The sequence below is a fragment of the Lutra lutra genome, chromosome 16 (assembly GCF_902655055.1).
Source record: "Lutra lutra chromosome 16, mLutLut1.2, whole genome shotgun sequence".
Lineage (NCBI taxonomy): Eukaryota > Metazoa > Chordata > Mammalia > Carnivora > Mustelidae > Lutra > Lutra lutra.
The window spans coordinates 4,833,268-4,858,587 of NC_062293.1; the positions used below are offsets into that span (position 1 = coordinate 4,833,268).

The following is a 25,320-nucleotide window of genomic DNA, read 5'->3' on the forward strand; positions in this document are numbered from 1 at the left end:
CGGGGAGTCTAGGGCCAGGTCCTCTTGCTGCTGAGGAGGAAGAAAGTCCACCTGGGTAGCCAGACTCGGGTCAAGGGGCCAGGAGGGCAGAAGGACGGAGTGGCCCAGTGCCAGCAAGGGCCGGCTGGCACACCACACCCGGATCCCACCCAGACCACACCCAGCCCACGCCCACCCTGGAGGGAATTGGGCGGGTCCTGCCAATGCCTTTAAGAGTAGGGAGGTTCACCAATTTTGGTCCTGGCCACAGGGCTGTTAAAGGTGGGACCCCAGGGGGCCGCTGAGCTAGGGAGAGGCAGGGACCCAGGGAGATCAGGAATCAGAGGCCAGCTTCTCTGGGCTGAGAAGGAGTAGGAATTGGTTCAGAATTGATGAGAAATGAGGTCCTAGTGTGACACAGGAGCAGTAGTAACCATAGCAGCTGCCAGAAGCTGCTAGCACAGGCCAGGTGCCCCGCCCCCACCCCTGGGCTTCTTACATGATGTGGGGGCCTATCATGACCCCAATTTACAGAGGAGGAGTGGAGGCTTGGGGATGTGGCAGGATCTGTCCAAGGCCACAAAGATAGCAGATGGCAGGGTCAGGATCTGAGCTTAGGTCCTCTAGCTGTGGGCACCCCCCTTATAATAATAACCCCACTAGTTAACACTTGATGGTGCAACCTTTTGCAGATTCTGTTCTCTGCATCCCCACTGCCAATCACATGAGAAAGCCAGGCAGGCTTTGCAACTTTGCAAATTAAGAACGGGCTCCTGGCTTTGCAACTTTGCAAATTAAGAACGGGCTCGAAGGGGCTAGGGCCTGGGCCGCGGCCACCCTGCCTGGAGGCTGCGCACCTCCTCCCCGGGGGCCCCGAATCTCCAGATCCTGAGGGCTTTCCCTTCCCGTTGCAGGTGTCCCTGTGAGCCAAGGTTTTGCCCCATCAGGAAGGTTGTGTGTCGCCGGGCCAGAGACAACGTCAAGTTTTCACTGGGTGGCCCTAAAGGAGAGTGCTGGGACTCCTCCAGAGAACCCGGGCACCCACGCAGGCACCCAGCGCGGGCTTCCCCCCGGGACCCGCTCTCCGGTCCCAGGTGGCGCGCGGATGGGGGCGAGGGAAGTTGAGCGAGCAAGACCCGGCCTAGGAGGGCGCCTCCGCCCCCAGCAGGATGAAGAGGACTGAGATAAGAGGCTTCGCCGAGGCGGGAGCCGCAGCAGGACTTGGAGTAAATGAGAGGCTCCAAATACGTTTCAAGGAAAGGGTGAAGGGCGCGAGGAACAGGCCCACTTGGCCTTAGAAAGAGGGAGCTGGCGGGAGCGGATGGGAGGTGGTCATCAATGGAGTGACTTCTCGGGGGCGTGGGGGTGACGTGATGGCAGTGCAGACCTAGATCATGCGCTTTGTCCGGGAAGGAGAGGACGGCGCCCGGAAGAGGCAAGCTCCGGCGGAAAACAGGGTTCTGCCCAGGCGGGGACGCCCCCCTCCCCGAGGGGGCGGAGCACTCAGCGACCCTCGCAAGTCCCGGGCTCCGCGGCAGCCAGCGGCAGCGTCCTCAGGTCCTCCTCAGCACAGACCTGAGCTCCGGCCACGCCTCCCGGCCACCAGGCCCCGCCCCTCGGCCCGCCCGGCCGGCCCGGCTCCGCCCCCACCGCCCGCGCGCAGGTAGGGAAGAGGCGGAGCGCCGGGGCCCCGCCCCCAGGAGCCACCGCCCAGCCGCTGACCCGCGCCGCTCGGAGCTGCGTCCAGGGGACTTGGGGCCTCAGGGAGGTGAGCGCGGGGCGAAGGGCGGAGCCGGCACGCGGCGGCCCGGCGGCAGGCGCCGTAGGGGTCCGCGGGGTCGGGCCCGAACCTAGCCTGGGGCGACGGTGCGCGGCCCGCGAGGGTGCCCGCCCTGCCGGAGCGCTCGGGCCCCACGTGGGCCGCGCGGGAGGCCAGAGGTCGGGGCTGGACTCGGACGGAGGTGCTGGACCGGGTCTGCCGGTCCCCGGGGCTCGGCTGGGACAAGACGCCGAAGGGGGTCCCTTGGCCACGGGTCACCAGATGTGGGGAGGGCACGACGACTGGGCCGAAGTTTAAGGCCGCGGAAGGAAGGGGACAGGACCGCGGGGTCCCGCCTTCTTCCCAGAAGCGCCTGGAACTCCGATCCTTCCCTCTCTTTTAAACTCCGAGGCAGAGTTTGTGCTCTCAGCCTCGCCGGGGTGGAAACAGGTGCGGGGAAGCGGAGTCACAGCGAGGCTAGGTCGAAGCTCAGAAATTGGAACCAGAAGTCCTGACTTCTGGACCGAGGGCTTTGGGGAAGGTTGGCCCCCTCTGATATTCCTCCAGGGCCTTGGGTTAGGTTAGGGTTGGAAAGGGTTATGCCTGCTAGAGGCACCCTCCCATCCCAGGGCAGAGGGGAAGCCGAGGTCTCACCCGAGAGGGCTGAAGGGTTGGAGGTCCTGAGAGGGTGTCTGAGCTGGGAAGGGCTGCCAGAGACCCCACAGGTGCACGCACTGGCAGCTGGTTCCCAAGTGGCTAGATTTAGGACCCCATGTGGGTGACATTGGCTGGTAAAAAGATGTGCTCCTGTTCACTCTGTATGTAGGGCGGAGGGAAGAGTGGGGAGTGAAGCTTGTTCTAGAGCAGTGAGGTGTCAAGGCGGGGACTGATTATTGGTGCCAGGAGGTATCTGACAGTGGAGACATTGCGGTTATCACAACTCAGGAGAAGGAGGGGAGTGCTGTTGTTATGGCGTCTAGTGGGTCCAGGCTGAGATGCTGCTCAGACATCTTAACAGTGCACAGGACAGCATCCCCCCCGCAAAGAATTACTCTGCTCAAAAAGTCAGTGGGGGGGCGCCTGGGTGGCTCAGTGGGTTAAAGCCTCTGCCTTTGGCTCAGGTCGTGATCCCAGGGTCCTGGGATCAAGTCCTGCATCGGGCTCTCTGCTCAGTGGGGAGCCTGCTTCCTCCTCTCTCTCTCTCTCTCTCTCTCTGCCTGCCTCTCTACCTACTTGTGATCTCTGTCAAATAAATGGGTGGACTCTTTAAAAAAAAAAAATGTCTGCGCGGTGCTGAGGTTCAGAGACCCTGGTGGCGCACCTGCTTCATCGGGTTACTTCTCACCGACTTCCCCTGCTTGCCTCAGTTTCCCTGGGGGTTAGGGGAGGAACAAAATAAACTTGAATGAGATAAGAGGTGTGAGGGCAGTTATTCCCCTAGCAATAGGCTCCCTTTGGTGCCATAAACCTTCCTCTTCCCTGCTCAAACCACAGTCTCTGCAGTGGGACAGGAGCTGAGTTCCAGGGGCTGGGAACAGGGCCTTCTCATAGCTCAGTCCTAGAGTGCCTCACCCCTAAGGCAACCTTCCATGCAGGGTGAGCCAGGGCAGCCCTAGAGCTCAAATATCCCTTTGGGGGAGGGGGCTCTGTTCTCACAGATTTTCCCAAAGCTGGATTGCTAAGACAGGCATGGACTCCTGGCGCCATGTGACCTGCTGGAATTTTCCCTTCTAAACTGACACCTAACTCTTCCAGCTATGTACACCAGGAAAATAACATCCAAGGACTAACAGGCTTCTTTTTTTTTTTTTTTTTTTAAGATTTTAATATATTTACCTGACGGAGAGAGATCACAAGTAGACAGAGAGGCAGGCAGAGAGAGAGAGGGAAGCAGGCTCCCTGCTGAGCAGAGAGCCCCCGTGTGGGGCTCAGTCCCATGACCCTGAGATCATGACCCGAGCCGAAGGCAGCGGCCTAACCCACTGAGCCACCCAGGCGCCCCAACTAACAGGCTTCTAATTCCCTGTGGCTCCCCCAGTCTGCTTCCCTCCTACAACAAAAAAGGGCCTCTGTGGCTGTGGGAACCCTGAGTTAGGCAAGAGGTCCCATGGTGGGCCCCGCGGCTGGCAGAGCAAGGCATCCCCGTTCCTGGTGTTACCAAGCCAGGCCAGGGGGACCCCAGTAGGGACGACTCTGGTTTGAGTTGGGCTCAGGAACATTGGCCCAGGTCTTGGAGGATGGGGGTGGGGGGGCTATTTTAGAGGGGTGGGATGGAGTGAAGCAGCTGTCTGTCCCCAGGAGCCCAGGCCACCCGCTGCCCTCCCTTCCTGTTTTCTGACAGTGTCCGTTGCCCCCTTCCTGTTCACTTCTGGACCCTGGCCTCCTGGCCTGGGATCTCCGGCAGGACAAAAGGAGCAGGTGGCAGTTTCTGGTTGGTTGTTTTTGTTTTTGTTTGCTTTTAACTTTAAAGGGCTGCAGGGACACTCCCATCTTTTGGTTGAACAAGAAACTAATGGTGTCCTCCGCCTTTAATGTGTCCCTCGCGGCACAAGACAGCACTTGGGACTAGTGCGGGCTGTTAAGGAATCGAGTGGCAGAGCCTGACACTGAACCCGGGGCCGTGTTCTCAGGCCCAACCCCCAACCTGTGCCTGTGCTACCTGCTGCTAAGCCACTGGCTGACTCCTGTCTGGTTCGCTGTGCCTACCTGCTGCTAAGCCACTGGCTGACTCCTGTCTGGTTCGCTCCCGTTCGAGCTACAGCTGTACGTGGTGCGAAACACACATGGGAGGCCCAGGAGGGGACATCCGTTCCTCTCGGGGGAGGGATTAGTCACATCCCAAATGCATCATCATGGAGGCTGCCGGGGTCTGGGTCTGGCTCTTCCTCCCTGGTGGTGCTTTTCCTGGTGGCCAGAGCTCTTACAGTGTTCCCCTCGACTTGCCAGAAACCGTGCTAGATGGGAGAGCAGATAAGAGCAGGAAGATGTCAAGGGGGTGTGTCCCTGCGTGCACCGACCTGTTCGGGTGTCCAGGTGACTTGAACCAAGGCACCTGGCTGGCTCAGGAGGGCATGTGACTTGATTTTGGGGTCATAACTTTGAGCCCTGTATTGGGTATACAGATTACTTAAGGAAATAAGAATTTTTTTTAAAATCCTGAAACAAAAACAGGTGACTTGAATGGGCCACCTGGTACTTCTCTTTGGTTCAGAATGAGTGGTGGCAGGATCAGCACGGCCCCAGCCCCCGGTCCTCCCCAGGGGGAAGCATCTGGGGAGAGGAGCTCTGGTCTGCCTCCCCCTCTCCACACATCCCCTCCGGTCTGCACCACCCACTTTGGAGCAGTCTTCAGTGTTGTCCTGGCTGCCTGTGGGGATTTCCAGAGTGAGCTCACAGCGTTGCTCCGTGTTTCCTACCCAGCTGGACCTGGCTGAGGGAGCACTGGCGGGGTCATCCACGCCCGCTGCTAGTGCAGGCTAACCTGTGTGCGGTGGAGAGGTTGGGGCAGTGCCTGGGCGAGTCCAGCTCACAGGATATGGGCTGGGAGGGGTTGCCCCACCTGCCCCATCCCTGGGGCAAAACAAGGGCTTTCCCCTACAGCCCATAAAGTTACTATTGCTTCCCTATGGGAGTCAGATCTGAGTGTAAAGAAAAATTCAGCCTGTCGTCTTCAGGGAGGTACGAGAACCCAGCGCTTACATTCCGTCATTGCGTAAACTTATCCAGCGACCCAGACACAAGTCATTTGTTTGCAGTTTGAAAGCTGCCAGAGGCCTGTTGTGGGGGTGGGGTGCCAGTGGTTGGAGCTAAGTAGGCAGTGCCAGTCAGGGATGCTGGCCAGGAGGCTGGGAGGACGGTAGGAGGGTGATTCCCAGCATGGGGAGCCAAGGATCGAGGCCCAGAAGCTGGCAGCCATGGTGGCCCACGAGGTAGTGGTCAGTAGAAGGAGGGCCACTTGTGGTCCGTGCCTCAGTCTCCACAGCTGTACTGTGGGGCAGCGGTAGCCCACCGGGACGGCTTGCTGTGAGGATTCCAGGGGTGACCCATGGGAAGTCCTGGGCCTGGGGTCTGAGGTGGGAGCCGTGAGGATAAGGGCATCGTGCCTGCTGTTAGGGGCGTGTCTCTGTGCCCTTGGCACAGGCTCGTGGTGATGACAGGGGCATTGCCCCGTGAGCTGTCGGGAAGGCTAGCTAAGAGCATGTCGAAGAGCAGCAGTGCTATAATTACTCTGCAGAAGTGGCCCAGTCTGGGGTGGGGACCCCCGCTGCACTGAGGCCCAGGGGATTGAGGGTGGGCTTGGACGTGGGAGGGGAGCCTTGGGCCAGGATGTGCTGGCTCCTTCAGCAGGGGCTTCTCCCTGTCTGCCTGCACGTGTGTCAGGTTGAGGGGTGAGGGGCTCATGGAGGCGGTGACCCTCAGCCTCCACTCCCTCTGGCTGGGCTTGTGAGGCCAGGAACAAGGTAAGCCATTCAGGGCCATGTGGGGCCCCGGGACCTGAGCCAAGAGCACCGTGAGGTGGTCACGCCCCTGACGTCCAGCGAGAAGAGTCTCTTCCCTTTCCAGATGGCCCTCCCCAGGTCAGGCCTCCAGGGCAGCCTGCAGAAGCCGTGGGATGGGCCAGGAGCAGGACTTGACACCGAAATATGGCCCGAGTCTTGGCTCTCACCTTGTCAGCCACTGGTGATCATGACAGAGGGACAGACAGCATGTGAGAGTGTTTGAGAAGGCCCTTTGATAAGCCCAGGACTACCTAAACGCCGGGTGAGGTCATTTCTGCCTGGGGCACTGGGAGGAGCTCCGGAGTCTTGCAGGCCTAAGCCTAAACTCACCCTCAGCACCTCGCTCACCACCCCAGGCCCGTATTTTGGCCACTTCGCCTCACCAGTTCCAGGGTGGCAGGACCCCCCCACCCCCGCGCGTGCCCAACAATGGGACCCGGGACAGGGGTCGTGTCTGAGCCTCAATTTCCCTACCTGTCAAATAGAGATCTGTTACCTCCGGGGCTCTCGGCTCAGATAGAGAGACTCAGTGAGCAGCGGTCAGCCAGGAATAAAAGAAGCCACCAATTAGTGGCCCTTGATTGTGTGCCAGGCCCCGTCCATTCATCATCTGATGTCATCTCTGCTGGATCCGCGGGTTTGGAGGGACCTCAGCCCATTTCACAGCAGAGGAAACCAAGGCTCCGAAGTGGTAACTTGGCTGAGATCTCCTGGCAGGTAAGTGGCCAGGCCAGGGTTTGAGTCCTGTCTTCGTCCCGCCCTGCCCCACAGCCTTCCTCGTTCCACAGCGAGTGAATCCGTGCTGCCCCAGCGTGAGGCAGGGGGCTGCAGTGAGGCGGGATTGACAAAGCCTTACACCCCCAGCCTTAATGGCCTGCCTGGGCCCACGTCCAAGTGCCCTGAAGCTCGGTCGTCACAGGGGCTGGGGCCAACCTCTTCTGGGGAAGCCGCAAGCTCTGGGGCAGGGTTCTGGGAAGTCGGGTTTATTAGCTCCTTAATGACTGTTTACAAGCTGAAAATTGTTTGCCTGGCACGCTCCCTCCCAGCTGTGGGGGCCAGCCTGGGCCTCCAGAAGTGAGGGGCACCCAGAGCCCCCGCCTGAGTGGATCAAGATGAGGGGACCCAGGGCAGCCCAGGGCCTGACTTCTGACTGAATGACCCTGGGCCAGGTGCTTACGTCTCTGTGAGCTATGATAAGTCAGCCTTTGTCCCTCCGTGGCGCCCGTACCCAAGGTGAGCCCCAGCTAATGGGGACAGAGCTACCCAGATTTCAGACTCCTGGGGGGCTGTTTAGCATCCTTTAGCATAAACAGACTGGGGTCAGACGTTAAGTGGCCTGTCTAAGAGTACCCAGCGTTGAGGGTTGGACCCGAGACCCCTTTGCCTCAGCTGGACAGTGTTTGCACTGTCTAGAGCCAGGCCACAAGGAGCTGGGTGGAAATTAGGTGGACCCCACCCTTGCAAGCCCAAGACAGAGCCCTGGTCTGTGTACTGAGTGTGCTCATGTCTGGAAACAGCCTGTCACCTCTAGGTGTCGGGGAGCTCCCAGCAGGAGTGAAGCGGGCCTCCCCTGCTCCCCAACCCACGTTGCAAGCCACCCTTCCCCTAACCTCCGAGCAGGGTCTAGGCCTCTACCAGTGCTAAGGACCAGTGAAAACCCAGTTCCTAGGGGCACTCGGCAGGCTCAGTGGGTGGAGTTTGCGGCTCTGGATCTCAGGGTTGTGAGTTCTAGCCCCACGCTGGGTGCACAGATTACCAAAAAAATAAACTTCAAAACAAAACAAAAAAACAGTTTCCAATACCTCGAGATCCTGAGAGAGGCAAATCGTCTTCGATGTTTGGAACAAAGCCAGCTGGCCTCAAGCTCAGGTCGACACGGTGTCCCTCTCCAGGAGCCATCCTGTGCCCTGGTATCAGACCCAGAAAGGACCAGGGCCTTCTGGACCCCCAGTGCCTCCCTGACTCCTCACCTTCATGGCGATGCTCAGGGAGCAGCAGAACTAGGACAGGTCACCCTCCCAGCGGAGGCTGGGCCGTTGGGCAGGGCCCCCGGGGACCAGCCCCGGTGCTCCCTTCCCTCTGTTGTCCCCAGGTAGCAGTTGGCCCCCAGGCTCTGGGAGCTGCTGCTTCCCCAGGCTGTGGGAGGGCACCTGCATCCCTGCTCAGCCACCGTCCCCTTGTGTGCTTCCACAGACAGCTTGTAGAGTCCAGAAAGTTCCAGAGCGCCCTCCGGGAAGGCACTTGAAGGGCAGGGTCGGGCACTGTATCCGGCTGGGGACCCCTGGTGGCATTTAGTGCTGCCTGCCCTGCATCCCAGCCCAGCTGGCCTCCCTTACGCGGGGCCCCCTGCAGAGGTTGGGACATTCACGTCTCTGCCCGCCCCACTGGTGCATGGTCCCGAGAAAGCCTGGCGGGTGGGACAAAGGGGTGTTGGGGTCTCCCCACTCTAAGAACTTGGCACCCCTTCCAACTTCCATGTACTCCTACTCTGGGCCTGGAGCCCAGCACCCACTTCCCGTGTCTGTGGTTGGCCGTGCCACCCAAGCCACATTAACTGGGTCACAGGGAGTCCAGAACCTGGGGTCTGATGGGGCAAAGCCAGTGTGGGTCACCAAGCCCCTGAACTGGCTGCCCCCTCCCCCCCTTCTTTATCTTCTGAACTGAGTTTGAGCAAAGGCTTTTTTTTTTTTTAAGAGTTTTTTTTTAATTTATTTGACAGACAGAGATCACAAGTAGGCAGAGAGGCAGGCAGAGAGAGGGAAGCAGGCTTCCCACCGAGCAGAGAGCGTGACCCTGAGATCATGACCTTAGCCAAAGACAGAGGCTTTAACCCACTGAGCCACTCAGGCGCCCCTGAGCAAAGGCTTTTAAGGTTTTAAGGGAGGGTGGAGACATCGGGGCTCTCCCTGTGGGAGGGGCGCAAACCCGCAGGTGCTTTCAGTTTTCCTCTGCACCCGGGGGGGCGAAGCCTCCCAGCCCCGCAGTGCAGTCGAGTCCGTGGACTTGCACCTCTGGGGAAGTGGGTGCTCGCTGGGAGGGAAGGAGAGGACGGGGCAACCCACTGGTTTCTCTAACTGACCAGCAAGTGACTTAGAGTTCGTAGCCTCTGACAGGGACTCTGTGTCCCCTTCCCTTTCTGCCTCTGCCTTCTCTCTTCTTAAGTCTTGTTCCCAGACCCTCAGCGTCTGCTGGGCACTTCCCTGCCCTTTGCTCCAGCCCGCTCTTGGCAGTGCAGGGAGGTGTTGGGGTGAGTCAGGGCCATCGGGACGCCTGTTGGGAGACAGGGTTAGATGACAGCCTTTACATAAGCTTTCCTTTCCGGGTCTCGAGGGGAGCTGGAGCCACTTCCCCTGAGGTCAGCAGAACTCGGGGTTTTGCTGGGGGTTGCACAGTGGGCGAGGGTCAGCTTCCTCTCCTCTCTGCAGCTTTCTAAAAACGCCCTGGTTCCCAGAAGGCTGTGGGGAGGGACCAGCCGGTTTCAGTTTCTGTGGCAGGGAAGCAGCGGAGAGAGGCCACTTCCTTGCTCCTGGCTGTCACCCTATCATTCTGTGATTCATCAGGGGATAGACAGGTTCCCAGCAGCCCCGGGCCATCTTCCTTCCCTCTACTCACCCACAGCTGCAAGCCCGGGCGGGGGGCCAGTTTCCTTCCTTGGTTCAGGGGACATGTGTGCCCCCCGACCCCCACCCCGGGAGGTCCCCTTAACTTCCTGATTGAGCCTAGTAGTTAATAGTGGTCCGCCTCTTTGCTGGAGGGGATGCTTGTTACCCCTTGTCCAAGAGCCCCTTTCTTCCCTTTGTCCCCAGTTCCGGCCACACAGGCCAAGCACCGAAGTCAGTAGCCTCCTGTTTCCGTCCAGAGCTGCAGCTGCTGACTCCCTGTCCTGGTTCTGGAGGTCCTCAGAGCCTGGGGATTGCCGAGACCCCATTGCCATTAGCGAGACCAGGGGAGCCTTCAGAAGCCAGCTGGTGTGCCTGGGGGGCCGGCGGGTGGGGAGGGAGAGAAGGGACTGGAGTCAGACCCCTGGGGGCAGGTGGCGAGGGGACAGTGGGGCCACACGGGCTCGAGGAGAGGGGATGCTCATCCAGCACCCTGCCTGAGCCTGCCCAGGAAGAGCTCTGTGGGGAGACCTCTCCGACCGAGGCCTTGCTCACTGTGGCTGTGTCTACGGGGCGGCGGCTTAGCCAGCAATGCCCAGCCCCACCCTTTGTGGGGAAACCAGATTGTCCAGTGGCATCAGTGAGCGCTTTCTGAGTCTGCATTTCTGTCCTGTGTGCCTGATCTGGGCTGCTCTTAGCCGGGTTATATCACTGGTTGTAGGGGGGCGGGGGAGGGGGGGTACAGAAGTACCAACCCTTGGGCACCTCAGGATGATTTGAATCTGCCCCAACCGCACCCTGTGATGGACCCCCCCGAAGTCGCTGCCCTTACCCAGGCCCTGCTACTCTGGGCGGGGGCAGAAGGCCCCACTGAGGCCAGGATCCAGCATTGGCCTCACTGGGTGGGGCAGGCTCTCAGACCTTTCACACAAGCCCCCCACCCCTCCCTAGCCCACAGTCTGGGTGCTGAGGCAGCCCTGGGGTCTTAGAGCAGCGGATGTGACTGGGCCAGGAGGAAGCCTTGTCCCAGGATGTCACAATTTCCTCTGCAATGAGCAAGCATTTCTGGGGCGGGGGAGATACGGGTAGGGCGGGGTCCTCCCAAAGCTCCGGCACTTTTTCCATCTGGGTTCAGCCATCCCCAAGACTTGGGTTCTGTGGCCCCCTGTACTGCCAGCCCTACCCTCTGCCCCCCACCACCCCAAGGAAGACACTGGGCTTCTGGTACACCTACCCACCATTTCTGCACAAGTTGGGGAAGTCTCAGGAGTAGGCCCTCCCCTTCTTGGTGGAGAGGGGCTGTAGGAAAGTGGTGTTTTGTACTAAGCTGCGGGCTTGGTGGGTGTGAAAGCTGGGCCATCACCTCGTCCGAGTCTCTTGCCTTTTTTTTTTTTTTTTTTAAGATTTTATTTATTTATTTGACAGACAGAGATCACAAGTAGGGAGAGAGGAGGAGGAAGGAGGCTCCCTGCTAAGAAGAGAGCCCAATGGAGGGCTCGATCCCAGGACCCTGGGATCATGACCTGAGCCAAAGGCAGAGGCTTTAACCCACTGAGCCACCCAGGCGCCCCCGAGTCCCTTGCTTAACAGAGAAGGAAACTGAGGCCAAGGAGTAAAGCTGGCTCCAGGCTAGGACTCGGCACTGACCATGAAGACGGTGAAAATAGCTCTCTTAGATACCCCACTCCTCCCCAGGGAGGTGTACCCCCAGCACTGCCTCTGCTCTCCGGGGTGCAGCCACTTCTCCCTGTGGCCCCCAGAAGTCCCCTGGGGCCAGTCCGGTCTCCCCAGTGTCAGGACATTGGCACAGATGCCAGCAGCACTGTGGAGGCCAGGCCGGAGGGCCCAACCAGGGTGCTATGGCTTTGGGATGGGAGGGCAGGCCGGGGAGTCTGGGCTGTGCTGAGAGAGGGGAGCGGGAGGTCCAGTGGGGGCTCATCCTGGGACTGCATCTGCTGTCATCAGCCCACAATGGTCACAGATCCCCAGCAGAGCAGAGAATACCTCCTGGAGCCTTCCAGAGTGGGCCACTCCCTTCCTGGGCTGAGTCCAGGATTGGGGGGAGGGATAGTTTTAGTCTGGGGTCCATGTGGACTGACAGTCTGCAACAGTGCATATGCCCCCCCCCCCCCACTTCCATCCCGTTAGCCATTAGTGGAAGCCAACTTCCAGATTTGGTGCTGCTCTGGGAGGGGGACACCTATACACAGCCTGGTGTCTGCAGTATGGTAGAGGAGGCAGGTGAGAAAGTGGTTGATTCTGCCCGATGGTGACAGGGCAGACTTCCTGGAGGAGGTGACATTTCAGCTGCCCAGGGGATGAGGTAGAGCCTGCTGTGCTAGGTGCAGGGCCTCAGGTGAGGAAGTAGGGGCCAGGGGACCTGCAGGGAATGTGTGTCTGCTGCGGGTGGAGACAGGTTCTGAAGGGCACTGGATGCTTACTCTGGGAAAGTGTGATCAGTAGGGAGTTCCAGAGGGAGCCTACGTGCTTGATGACCTCACCCAAGCTCAGACTCAGCAGATCGTCCTAACCTTTCTCCCAGCCTTCTTCCACCGTCTGCCTCCTTCCCTCCTTGGGGCAGAACAGCGCCTGCCTGGTGCCCTCTTGCTGCCCCCGATCCCAAAGGAGACCAAACCGGAGAACTTTCCATGCAGTGGCCCCAGGGGAGGCTGTTGTCCTGGAGCTGCCCCCAGAGTAGAGGTAAAGTGGCATCTGAGGAGCCAGCTGGCCTGGCACTGAGGCCCATCTGCCCGTCATCTCTCAGGGGCCTTGTCGCCCGCTGCCGGCCTGCCCTGAGGAGTGGAGTCAGGACTCCCAGCACTTCGGGATAGAAATAAGGATGCCCGGTCTATTGGGCAAACCCTGAAGCAGAAAGCATCCTGGGCCCCCAGCTCTGCCTCAGATCCCCCCTCGGGCACCCCCGCACACCCAGAGTTCCTCTGTCTTATAGCTGGAACACTTTGCCACCCCGTGAAATCAGAGGGAGGGCAAAGACCTGGCCCCAGCCGGTTTGCCCACGTACCCCTCTGGGTAACCCCAGGCCGCTGAGGAACAGAGTTTGCAAAGTGCTGTTGAATAAAACTAAGTTTCCTTCCAGACTGGACTATACTGGGTCACCCTGATAGGGATCTGTCCAGCCCCCAGTGTGCCCTAGCTTTGGTGGCAGTAGGGGGGGGCTCCTGTTTCCTGAAAAGACCCAGCTGTTCCCTTTCCTGGCTGTGTGAGCATGGGCAAGTTACTTAACCCCTCTGAGCCCCGCTCCATTCCCATCCATGAAATGGGAGCAATGGGAGATGTCTACCTTCAAAGGTGTTTTGAGGACAAAGTGGGATAATGGATGTGAGGGGCCAAGCCTGGCGCTCCTGAGGACTGACCTGCCTGCCCCCAGCAGCCTGCGGGGTTCTGCTAAGGGAGGGTCTGCTGCAGAGCTCCTGTGTGCAAGACCTGGCGAGCTTGCTGCATTCTCTCTGAAACGCTTCACTTTATGTTGTGTGGGTTTGATCTCAATTAGTTAAAGAGCTAATACAATAACAAAGAAACTCTTTTCTCTCTCTCTCTCTCTTTTTTTAGATTTTATTTATTTATTTGACAGACAGAGATCACAAGTAGGCAGAGAGGCAGGCAGAGAGAGAGGAGGAGGCAGGCTCCCTGCTGAGCAGAGAGCCGGATGCAGGGCTCGATCCCAGGACCCTGGGATCATGACCTGAGCTGAAGGCAGAGGCTTTAACCCACTGAGCCACCCAGGTGCCCCCAAAGAAACACTTGTAAGTCATTTGAACGCTGCCTTCAACATCTGTCTTACTCTGTTTGAAAGGAAATCTTAATCAGAAGAAGCCAACACGTTTCTCATGAAGTTACATTGATGCACACAAAAAATAGGGACTGTTCTGATTTGGGATTCCTGGCCCAGAGTGGACGTCCTTACTGCAGGAGAGCAGATCTCCTAATCCCTCACCCATGAGGCCCATGGAATTACCCCACTTTATAGATGCAGAGACTGAGGTCAGGAAGATTGAAAGATGCGTCGTTCCAGCACGCCTGCTTGAACCTGCCCTTCCCTCCCTATAGGCTGTGCGTACCAAGTGAGCGGCCCCATTTGGCCTGGAAGCCTCTTACCTTGGCATCTGTCCACCTTTACACGGAGCTGAAGCTGGACTGACCCCAGAGCATCTGCATAGAGTGAGGGAAGGACTAGAACATGCTCTGAAGACCCCTGCAGCAAGACCTGGGAAGCAGTGAGCTCAGTCCAAACCCAGAAGGTAGGACACTGGGTAGCTGCGTGGGCTGCACCCAAGGCACCTGCCGCTTTGCTTGCTTTTTTGTTTTTCAACCAATACCTACAGATACTACCTGTGGGCCAGTACTCTGCTGGAGGGGGTGGTGCTGCAGGGAATACGCCAGAGAGAGGAAGGTGACCAGGGTAAAGCCATGGAGAGGCTTGAAGCAGGAGTGGGAGAGCTGCTTCAGGCAGTCAGGAAGGGCTCCTTGGAGGCGGTAGCACCCAAGCTGGAACCAGAATGATAGGAAGGAGCCACCTGCTCTGTTGTGTGATGATCTGATATGAGGATAGAAAGCTGAACACAGGCAGAGGCCGAATGTTTATGGGGTACCTGCCTGAGACTTTTTCAACAGCATCATTGAGCTGTAATTCACATTTAGTCCATTTAATCCAAATAAACTAGATACATTTAAAGTGTATAATTCAGGGACACCTGGGTGGCTCAGTCGTTAAGCATCTGCCTTCGGCTCAGGTCATGATTCCAGGATCCAGGGATCGAGCCCTGCATGGGGCTGCCTGCTCAGCAGGAAGCCTGCTTCTCCCTCTCCCACTCCCCCTGCTTCCGTTCCCTCTCTCACTCTCTTTCTCTCTCTCTGTCAAATAAATAAATTAAATCTTAAAAAAAAATAAAAAAGTGTACAATTCAGTGGTTTCTGGTATATTCACAGGTCTGTGCAACCTTCCATCGCTTGAGAATGAGACCCACCCTTTAGCTGCTGTCCCCCTACCTCCCTCCTATCTCAGGCTTTCATATGAATGGACTCCCAGAGCATGTGGTCTTTGGTGTCCGGCTTCTCTCACTTCACATAACATCTTTAAGGTTCAGCCGTGCTGGACCCCATGTCGGTGTTGCTCTCCTGTTTCTGGCTGACTCAATCCCATTATGTGGATGGAACAGGCTTTGTTTCTCCGTTGGTCTGTCGATGGGCCTCTGGGTTGTTTGCACCTTTTGGCTCTGATGACCATGCTGCTGTGAACATTCTAGAACAAGTTTCTGTGTCCGCACACTGCCCAGGTGTGCGTCATGCATTCTCTCATTTGATGCTCAGGCGCCTCTCCTGGGGGAGGTCTTTCCCTCCTTACAAAGCGAGGATGTGGGTGACTCATGGTCAAGTGCAGGTCAAGGCCAGACCACCCAGTGAGTGGCAGGATGCCTTTTTTTTTTTTTAAGATTTTATTTATTTGACAGAGAGGGGGAGAGGGAGAAGCAGGCTCTTCGCCGAGCAGGGAGCCCGATGCAGGGCCCAAACCCAGGACCCTGGGATCATGACTCAAGGCTAAGGCAGACGCTCAACCAACTGAGCCACCAAGAGGCCCCACGCTTTTTTTTTTTTTTTTTTAAAGATTTTATTTATTTATTTGTCAGAAAGAGAGAGAGAGAGCAAGCACAGGCACACAGAGTGGCAGGCAGAGGCAGAGGGAGAAGCAGGCTCCCCACAGAACAAGGAGCCCGATGTGGGACTCGATCCCAGGACGCTGGGATCATGACCTGAGCCGAAGGCAGCTGCTTAACCAACTGAGCCACCCAGGCGTCCCGAGGCCCCACACTTTTGACCGTGACCCCTCAGTGCCTCCTAACAGAGCTTAGCAGGTGCTAGGTAGGGAGGGGTTCAGAGTGGCCGGTGCAGGGGCGAGGAGGACACAGAGCCACTCGGGGCCCAGAGACCCCAGTGAGAAGCATGGACTTTAGGTGAGAACGGGAAATCCTGGGACAGTGTTGAGCAGAGAGAGACGTGGTGTGATTGGTGGTTTTAAAAGGTGACGTCTGTTGCTGTGTGGAGGGTGGTCATGAGGCTGGGGACGTGAGGGGTAGCAGGTGGAAGGGTCAGGAGGCTGCTGTGACCCCTCAGTGGAAAGAAGATGGTGGCTCTGGGGGCTGCGTAGAGGTGGAGGGGACGGACGGACTCAGGCCACGTGTGGCTGCTGTGTCACCTTTCTGTCACACGTTGGTCCCACGGCCTTACCTAGAGGGCTCCCATGTGACTCTCCCTGGGTCTCCGCATAGCCGGGGTCAGCACTGTGTCGGCAGGTAGATGTGGAGTCCCTGGCCTTGTGCTGGGAGAAGGGAAACCAGGTAAGCTCCAGCAGCTTCAGGAAGTGGGGAGAGGAGAAAGCGAAGGATTTTAGTCAGAGAAAGAGCAGAGCGAGTGAGGAAGGGAGGAGGATAGCACAGGCAGAGCAGTGATTCTGGTGGAATCGGAGGGGAAGTGGGAGTGGGGGCCACGAGCGAGTATGGACAAGCCCCAGATCTGGGCAGGGGCGGGGAAGGGGGGTAAACTGCCCCCTTCTCTTGGCAGGGCCATTTCCCAGGATCCACTGAAATTCAGGCTGAACTTACTCTCCAACCCAGCAGTTCCACTTCTAGAAGTTCGTTTTGGGATAGCACTGGGACAGGTGCACGTCTAGGCAAGGGCGTTGGTTAACACTGGACAGGAGTCCCAAATGCCAAACACACCCCAAACAGCCATCAGTCTGGTTAAATCTTGGTGCATTCCACTCAGCGAAATCTTTGCAGTCATCAAGAAAGGTAAGGTAGGGACGCCTGGGGGGCTCTGTCGGCTGGGCATCCCACTCTTTTTTTTTAAGATTTTATTTATTTATTTGACAGAGATCACAAGTAGGCAGAGAGGCAGGCAGAGAGAAGAAGGGAAGCAGGCTCCCTGCTGAGCAGAGAGCCCGATGCGATGCGGGGCTCGATCCCAGGACCGAGATCATGACCTGAGCCGAAGGCAGAGGCTTTAACCCACTGAGCCCCCAGGCGCCCCTGGGCATCCCACTCTTGATCTTCAGGTCTCCATCTCAGGGTCATGAGCTCAGACTCCCTGTGGGCCTCCACACTGGGTGTGGAGCCTACTTAAAAAAAAAAAAGAAAAAGGTAGATCTGTCTGTATGCATTGATGTGCAGCCTACGGAAGAAAGGATACGGTGTGAGCGTGTAAAATTTTAAGTACATGTATCCTTCTCCAGGTGCAAAGAGGCTCTTTCTTGGAAGACGGGGTGACGGGCAGACTGTGAGTTCACTTTCTGCTTTATAATTGTCAGAGTCATTTTTGTGTTTTGTTTCTGCAATGAGCATATGCCATTTTATCACTGGGATTAACATTTTTCTTCCACGAAAAGATAAAAGTACAAACAGGTGACAGTTTCAGTTACCTTTGAAAAAGGAACCAGGCAGCCCAAGGGACAGGAACCAGTGTGGTGGCTTTCCCGTCTGTCTGGTAATGAGGCTGAGCTACCACTTCCTTGCTAGAAACCCAGGGACAGCTCTTCGGAGAACCACCTGCTCCCCGCACAGCTGTGGACCTCTTGTTTGCGGGTAGAGCACCCGGTTGCCCTGGAGCCTTCTTGTCCTCCACCAAGCCCTGCCCCAAGGTCAAGGAAGCTGTCCTCTGGCCCCGGCCTATGTTGACCAGGGTGACCAGGCGGTCAAGGTCACTGTAGCTCTGTCCTTTGCCCTCAGCTCCTTTCTGGGTGTGGTTCTTGGCCTGAAGCAGAGAGACCACCAAGGGAAGGAGGTAGAAAGGTGGGGATTCCCCAGGCCCCTCCGGGCCTGGAATGCAAACAAAGGACAGAAATAGACCTATTTATCTGACCCCACCCAGTTCAGAGTCAGTCTCTGCTCGGGTGGTTTGGACCCCAGAGTTAGGCTTCTGCAGGTGGTTCTCTGCCCGGGCCACCCGCCCTGGCACCGGGGCCCCCAGGTCCCTTTCTGTCTTGCCACCTGTTGACACGCTCATACCCCCTCTCCCTGTTTTCATTCCAGTCGCCCTGCCCCCAGCCCACCATGGCCTCCGCTGACAAGAATGGCGAGAGCGTCTCCTCTGTGTCCAGCAGCCGCCTGCAGAGCCGGAAGCCGCCCAACCTGTCCATCACCATCCCACCTCCCGAGAACCCGGCGCCGGGCGAGCAGGCCAGCATGCTTCCCCAGGTAAGGGGGCAGCCTGGAGGCTCACTGGGGAGCCACAGCTGTGCCCATGCAATACCAGTGGGGCGGAGGCGGCCCCTTCTGCCTGAGCCTCAGTGACATAGGCCTGCGCTTCCCTCCTCCCCCACCCCAGTGTCACATGGAATGAGCCTCGAGCGCCGGAGCTGCATCTCCTAGTTGTCAGTGGATGGGGAGACCGGGAGCACAGTCCTTGAGAAAGGCTCCCGGTTCTACCCATTTCCTGCCCTGGGCCCCCTCCCCGAGGGGCTGGCAGACTCGGGGGGGGGGGGGGGGTTAGGGCGTCAGCAGCTGACCCCGCAGCCCTGGCTCCCCTGGAGAATGGAAATGAAGACGGGCTGGACCAACACTCCATAAAGGGCTTATTGAGAGCAGCCTTGAAGCAGTGTCCTGGGGCATAAAAGGGGTCCTGTGTTGGTGCCACCCACTCACCCCGGGGGCTGTTTTGCATACAGGGAGCCAAGGGGGAGCACTGGTTAGGGAGTTGGGAAATCACATTAGGGTTCCTTGAAGTGTGGAGAGAAGGTGACTTTACATTTGGAAGGAAAGCAGCTCAGGCGTGTACCTTAGGAGCAAGGTGTGTTCTCAGGGTTCTGGTGTAGGGGACCGAAGAAGAGCGATCCCAGGGTCTGGGCTCCACCAAGTCCCAGCCTGTCCTCTTGCCCTGCCTCCCACAGAGGCCCAGGAACCCAGCCTACGTGAAGAGTGTCAGCCTCCAGGAGCCACGGGGACGATGGCAGGAGGGCAGCTCAGAGAAGCGCCCTGGCTTCCGCCGCCAGGCCTCCCTGTCCCAGAGCATTCGCAAGTGAGCACCCTTCCTGCCCCTAGCAGCCCTGCGGACCTCTGCTGGGCCAGCCTCTGTGTCCCCTTCTAAGAAGAAGGAGTAGGGCAGGGCTGGAATGTGCATATTGCGGGGGGGGGGGGGGGGGGGGGAGATGCACAGGGGAAGGAAACTGAAGCCCAAGGTGTCTTGTAGAAAGTCACAGTCTGGAGGCTGGGGGTTCAAGGAGCCAGGGCTGCAGGGGAGAGTCTGGCCCTCAGAAGGGACCCCAAGGCCTGCCCAGCCCGGCTTGGCCCCGGACTCTGTTTACGCCTCTCCGTCTGGTCATCAGGTACCAACCCAGGAGCCAGAGGGGGAGCCAATCTGCTCCTTGCACGGCAAGCACACGTGCCGTGTCTCCCGGCCCCCCTGCACACACCTCCCACGGCCCCTCCCGCGTCACCTGCCCCGCCCACCCCTCCTGTGACTCCCACCAACGTGCACTCCCCGTCCTGCCGTGGGCGTCATGGAGGCCCCCGTGGCCATGGCTCCGTGTGTTCCCGCAGGGGCACGGCCCAGTGGTTCGGGGTCAGCGGTGACTGGGAGGCCAAGCGACAGCACTGGCAGCGCCGGAGCCTCCACCACTGCAGCGTGCGCTACGGCCGGCTCAAGCCCTCGTGCCAGCGCGACCTGGAGCTCCCCAGCCAGGAGGTGCCCTCCTTCCAGGGTGCCGAGTCGCCGAAGCCCTGCAGGATGCCCAAGGTGGGCTCCCCTGGTGGCGGTGGGGGTGGGGTGGGGGGATGGGGAGTGGCAGGTGCCTCGGCCCCAGGACCCTCAGCTCTGCTCACTCCTGCCCTCCCTTCCAGATTGTGGATCCCCTGGCCCGTGGACGGGCGTTCCGTCACCCGGACGAGGTGGATAGGCCCCATGCCCCGCACCCACCGCTGACCCCAGGGGTCCTGTCCCTCACCTCCTTCAGCAGCGTCCGCTCCGGCTGTTCCCACCTGCCCCGCCGCAAGAGGATGTCTGTGGCCCACATGAGCTTTCAGGCTGCCGCCGCCCTCCTCAAGGTGAGGATGCCTCCCGGCCTCTGCCCGGCGCCCCCTTCCCCCCCTCTTCTCAGAGCATCCCCCACCCCACCAGACTGTGCTAAGGGCAGAGGGAGGGGCCCTGCAGCCCAGGAGCCCTGCCCACGTCCTCTCAGACCCAGCTCTCCATGGTTCTGGAAGCCGGTTTCTGCACCCACCCGAGCTGGGAAAGCAGGAAGTGACCTGTGTAGGGACCACCCTTCACCCAAGTTCACTCAGTGCCTGTGATGTGCTGGGCGCGGGGACTGTGGGGCAGACCGAGCCAGTGTCACTGCCTTTGAAGGGCTCTCAGCCTCGAGGGGGCTGGTATCACTACTCAGCGTGATGAGAGGGGGGCCTCTGTAAGGGAGGGGCTGATGTTGGGACAGGCATTTGGGCTGGAATCCAGAAAAATAAGGGAAAGCTCCCCAGGGAAGGAAGGAAAGGAACAGTATTCTCAGCGGAGGGAAGGGCCCATGCAAAGGCCTGGAGGTGGAAGGGGCTTGGCCCATCAGAGGAGCAGCGTGTGGTTTGATGGGATTTTAGTGAGGAGGGGTTTATGGGAGGAGAAGCCACGACTGGAGTCCAAGAGGCAGACGTGGGCTGGCGGTGCTGTGCCAGGAAGCTGCAGCTGGGGGAGATGGCCCGAGTGTGGTGGGCGAGGGTACAGAACTAGTGCGCGGGAGGTAGCCGCCCCAGCCAGAGGTAAGGAGGTCAGCAGGGTGAGCATAACCGAAAATCTTGGAGAGAGCCATGGGTTCAGGGCTACGGAAGCTTTGCTCCATGCTCTGGGCAGGTCCCAGGTCCCATCTCCCAGGGTGCTGCCCCGGGAGGAGGGGCTTCACAGTTCCTTTGGAGGGGGCAGGGGTAGTGGCCCCTGATCTCGGCCTGATGGCCGGGCCTCTGCCCTGTGACAGGGCCGCTCCGTGCTGGATGCCACGGGCCAGCGGTGCCGCGTGGTCAAACGCAGCTTCGCCTACCCCAGCTTCCTGGAGGAGGACGTGGTGGATGGCGCAGACACATTTGACTCCTCATTTTTTAGTAAGGCAAGCATGGGGTGTGGGCCTCGGGCACAGGGCATGGGGTGGCCTGGGAGTGAGGAGAGGCAACCTGGCCTTGATCATGCTCTGCCGGGAGCCCCTGAGGGATCCAGAGGCCCATGGGTGGGCTGGGATGGGCCACCTTGTGGGACTCCCGGGCCACTGTCTTCCTGTGGAGGACCTGGCAGGGCGGGGGACCAGCCTGGAGAGCCACGGTCAGGGTGGATGGGCACAAGCCTTCCCCTTCCCTCCCAAAGAGCCCGTCTAGCTTTGTCCTGTCCTTGAACTGAGGTCCTGTCTTTTTCTGTGTCCCCCGCTCCACCCCACCGCAGGAGGAAATGAGCTCCATGCCCGATGACGTGTTTGAGTCTCCCCCACTCTCGGCCAGCTACTTCCGGGGCATCCCACGCTCAGCCTCCCCAGTCTCCCCCGATGGGGTGCAGACGCCTCTGTGAGTCTGGGCATCCTTCCTCCCGGCCCAGGGAGGAGGCACAGCTCGGGAGGGCTCCCCAGACCCCCAGTCTTCCCCCAAGCCCCCTTCTGGAACATGGGGGGGCGGGGGCAGCAGGCTGAGAGCCACCCCCCACCCCCCAGGAAGAAGGAGCATGGCCGAGGCCTGGTGGACGGGGCCAGGCGCGGCAAGCGCATCGCGTCCAGGGTGAAGCACTTTGCCTTCGACCGCAAGAAGCGGCACTACGGGCTGGGCGTGGTGGGCAACTGGCTGAACCGGAGCTACCGCCGCAGCATCAGCAGCACCGTGCAGCGCCAGCTGGAGAGCTTCGACAGTCACCGGTGAGCAGCCGGCTGGCCGGGGGCTGCCTGCTGGGGTCGGGCTGGCTGAGCGTCGCGCCCTCCGGAGTCCCTCCGCGGTAGGCGGGAGGAGAAGGGCGGACAACCGCGGACAGATCTGCCCCATCCCCCGACGGTCCCTCTCCTGTGGCACCCCGTATTCAGCAGGCGCGGGAGAGGAGAGCGGGGACAAGCCCTCAGGGTGTCCCCACGAGCACGCGTGTCGCCTGGGAAGGCTCCTTGGGCCCTTTGCTGCCTCTCCACCCTCCTGGCTCTCTTGGCCTGTGTCCTTAGTCCCGCCCCCAACAGCCATCAAGGATTCATTGAGCCCTGGAACAGCTCCAGCAGGAGGGATGGGGGTGCAGGGTGGGCCAGAGGGACAGTTAGAAGCTCTGTGAGTGAGGGGACCATCGGGGGGCAACCAGAGGTTTGGGGAGGGGCAGTTCTCACCATGTGCCACAGGGGGTGACCCGATCGACATCAAACCCAAAACCAAAAAATGAGTAACGAGTGTAGCAAGTGTCCCAGGAGGACAGAGCATGAGTGGACAGACCGGCAGGGAGGGCTGCAGCCAGCATGAGCAGGAGGTAGCCTGATAGAGAGAGATGTGAAGAACATCCCGGGCAAAGGAAATGCCAGGTGCAAAGGCCCTGGGGCTGCAGGGATCATAGTTTGTTGCAGGAACTGTAAGAGGAGAAAGCGGGTGGGCGCAGTAAGGCTCTGCAGCCAGCAGGAGGCGGTGATGTCAGACTTTACTCCAGGGGAAGCAGGAAGCCATCTAAGGGTTTAAGCTGGGAGAGAGACCTGGGGGTGATTTTCAAAGTCACTGTGGTGAAGGATGAGTTGGAGGGGAACAGAAGGGGAAGGGAGAGACCAAGTGAGAGCTGACAGGGGCTGGGCTCCGCAGGCTGAGGTTGGGATGTGGGTTTGGCTCTGCTGACTCGGCCTCTGTCCCCAGGCCCTACTTCACCTACTGGCTGACCTTTGTCCACATCATCATCACACTGCTGGTGATCTGCACGTACGGCATCGCACCTGTGGGCTTTGCCCAGCACATCACCACCCAGCTGGTGAGTCAGGCTAAGGAAGGGGTGCTCCCCTTGGAGGGTCCTGAGACCCCTGAGAGACATCAGCATCATCAGCCCTGGAGTCCCTCCCATGGCCACAGCCTGGCCCATGCAGGAGGGTGCTCTGGGCTCAACGTAGCTTTACCTCTCAGCCCCACGCTGGGGTCCCTACCCTGGGATGGGGAAACCCCTGACTGCCCCACCTCGCCCCTGCACCAGGTGCTCAGGAACAAAGGTGTGTATGAGAGCGTGAAGTATATCCAGCAGGAGAACTTCTGGATTGGCCCCAGCTCGGTGAGGACCCCAGAGGGATGGGCAGCTTCTCAGCAGGGAACCCTGGGGCCCTGTCGCCCGCCCAGGAGCCCCTCTCACCGGGGGACTCCAGGGGAAACTAAAGCGAGTGGCCAGCTCTGAGCCCAGGCTCACTCTTTGCCCCCCCCCAGATTGATTTGATCCACCTGGGAGCCAAGTTCTCCCCCTGCATCCGGAAGGACCAGCAGATCGAGCAGCTGGTGCTTCGGGAGCGAGACCTAGAGCGGGACTCGGGCTGCTGTGTTCAGAACGACCACTCAGGCTGCATTCAGACCCAGCGGAAGGACTGCTCGGTGGGGCCAGGCCCTCCAGCCCCTGCCAGCTCCACTCTGGCCCTGCACACCACCTTCCCTTGCCCCTGGCATAGCGGAGGGGCCCTCAAGGACAGTGACCACATCCCCTCTCTCCTTCTGGGCCCCATACACCCCCATACTTGGCCCAGCACAGGGAGAGTGCTGACCTTCCCAGCCCTGCAGAAGTGAAGGAAGTAATGTTCCCAGGTCTTAGGAAGGTCAGCGGAGGGTGGAGGTGTGGGAGATAGGCCTGAGCCTTGGGGACCAGGGGAAGAGCCCCTGTCCAGAGGGTCCCTTGCTCACTAATGGATATGGTGTGATCCTAGACATAACCAACCTTCCTTCATCCTCCAGGAGACTTTAGCCACTTTTGTCAAGTGGCAGGATGATGCCGGGCCCCCCATGGATAAGTCTGATCTGGGCCAGAAGCGGACATCAGGGGCAGTGTGCCACCAAGACCCCAGGTACCGTCCCAGGATGGCCCAGCTGGGCTGTGAGAAGACAGGGCTGAGTGTCCTATATGCCTCCTCCGGGGATGTTAGCGGGTGGGTGTGGCAGGCTGGGGGACGCCCACAGCTCCTCATTTTGCCCCCTCTGACCTCTGCCTCCAGAACCTGCGAGGAACCAGCCTCGAGCGGCGCCCACATCTGGCCCGATGACATCACCAAGTGGCCAGTGAGTGTCTGGGGTAGAGAATGGTCTAGGAAGGGCAGGGGGGCGGGGTGCCTGCATCCACAGGGGCCCAACCCAGTGTGGGTGTCCCCCCTCGCCCCCTGCAGATCTGCACCGAGCAGGCCAGGAGTAACCGCACCGGCTTCCTACACATGGATTGCCAGATCAAGGGCCGCCCCTGCTGCATTGGCACCAAGGGCAGGTCAGCCAGCCCCGTGCCCCTCGGTCGCCCCCCGCCCCCCCGGGCTAGTATCCTCCCTCCCCAACTCAGGGGTCGTCCATGGTGTGAGCAGGATGAAGGGGAGCCTGGCCCAGAGCTAGGGTCCCCGCAGAGGGGTACCTCTTCCTGCCAGGGGGCAGGGGTCCTCGGGGCTATGATGGATCCCCTTGCCTCCCTGGCCCGCAGCTGTGAGATCACCACCCGGGAGTACTGTGAGTTCATGCATGGCTATTTCCACGAAGAGGCAACACTCTGCTCCCAGGTAAGGTGGGGCCTGCTGGGGCCCCAGGCGTGAGGAGGTGAGCACGGCGGCCATGTGTCCCCCCACTGCCTGCAGATCTATGCCCCCACCCCCACATCGGGGCCAGCTAGGCCACAGGCACTGACTGCCCCGTGCTTTGCTTGCCCTCAGGTGCACTGCTTGGACAAGGTGTGCGGGCTGCTGCCCTTCCTCAACCCCGAGGTCCCCGATCAGTTCTACAGGCTCTGGCTGTCTCTGTTCCTCCACGCAGGGTAAAAGGCTCCTCGCTGCCCTCCCCTCCCCCACACACCCCTGTGCTGCCTGCGTGCCCCCCTCCCCCCTCCCCTGCTCTGGCCCGTGGATGAGGACTCCTGGCTGGCAGCCGGGGGCAGATAGGGGACAGCTGACGCCTGCTGTGCCCCCCTCCCCAGCGTGGTGCACTGCCTCGTGTCTGTGGTCTTCCAAATGACCATCCTGCGGGACCTGGAGAAGCTGGCCGGCTGGCACCGCATTGCCATCATCTTTATTCTCAGTGGCATCACCGGCAACCTCGCCAGTGCCATCTTCCTCCCATACCGGGCGGAGGTAGGGACAGGGGACAGGGCGGGGAGGGCCAGCTCTGCTGCTTCTGCCCTTCCCCCCGGAGCTGCCAGAGGGCTGCGCGGCCCCTCCCGGGCCAGACGGCAGATGGACAGCTAAGCTGTGGGATTATTGGCTGATCCCCTAGTCCCTGGGGGCAGCGGACAGCCATGCCTTTGCGTCATGCTCAGGCATCACCTCCAGAAAGACCTTCCCAGCCCC

At 59.7% G+C, this 25,320-nt stretch overlaps 1 protein-coding gene across 10 annotated transcripts in view; it reads left to right on the forward strand.

Moving 5' to 3' along the window:
• RHBDF2 (rhomboid 5 homolog 2) overlaps positions 1–25,320 on the forward strand; it is a 28,063-nt gene that overhangs the window by 1,032 nt on the left and 1,711 nt on the right. The window contains exons 1-21 of one of the 10 annotated variants that reach the window (XM_047708060.1): positions 1,663–1,747; positions 6,830–6,954; positions 12,379–12,536; positions 13,905–14,095; positions 17,366–17,431; positions 17,879–18,043; positions 18,736–18,863; positions 19,385–19,580; positions 19,685–19,888; positions 20,803–20,931; positions 21,258–21,376; positions 21,520–21,717; positions 22,673–22,784; positions 23,001–23,075; positions 23,225–23,386; positions 23,741–23,850; positions 23,998–24,061; positions 24,166–24,260; positions 24,465–24,540; positions 24,691–24,791; positions 24,951–25,104. In XM_047708060.1, coding sequence (XP_047564016.1) covers positions 17,900–18,043; positions 18,736–18,863; positions 19,385–19,580; positions 19,685–19,888; positions 20,803–20,931; positions 21,258–21,376; positions 21,520–21,717; positions 22,673–22,784; positions 23,001–23,075; positions 23,225–23,386; positions 23,741–23,850; positions 23,998–24,061; positions 24,166–24,260; positions 24,465–24,540; positions 24,691–24,791; positions 24,951–25,104 — 2,067 coding nt within the window. In that variant the 5' untranslated portion in view covers positions 1,663–1,747; positions 6,830–6,954; positions 12,379–12,536; ... (1 more) ...; positions 17,366–17,431; positions 17,879–17,899. Of the gene's footprint in view, positions 1–926; positions 931–1,662; positions 1,748–6,829; positions 6,955–12,378; positions 12,537–13,904; positions 14,096–16,418; positions 16,483–17,082; positions 17,127–17,365; positions 17,432–17,878; positions 18,044–18,735; positions 18,864–19,384; positions 19,581–19,684; positions 19,889–20,802; positions 20,932–21,257; positions 21,377–21,519; positions 21,718–22,672; positions 22,785–23,000; positions 23,076–23,224; positions 23,387–23,740; positions 23,851–23,997; positions 24,062–24,165; positions 24,261–24,464; positions 24,541–24,690; positions 24,792–24,950; positions 25,105–25,320 lie in introns of those variants that run through there. The other 9 variants (XM_047708064.1, XM_047708059.1, XM_047708063.1 and 6 more) reach the window with 9 other exon arrangements.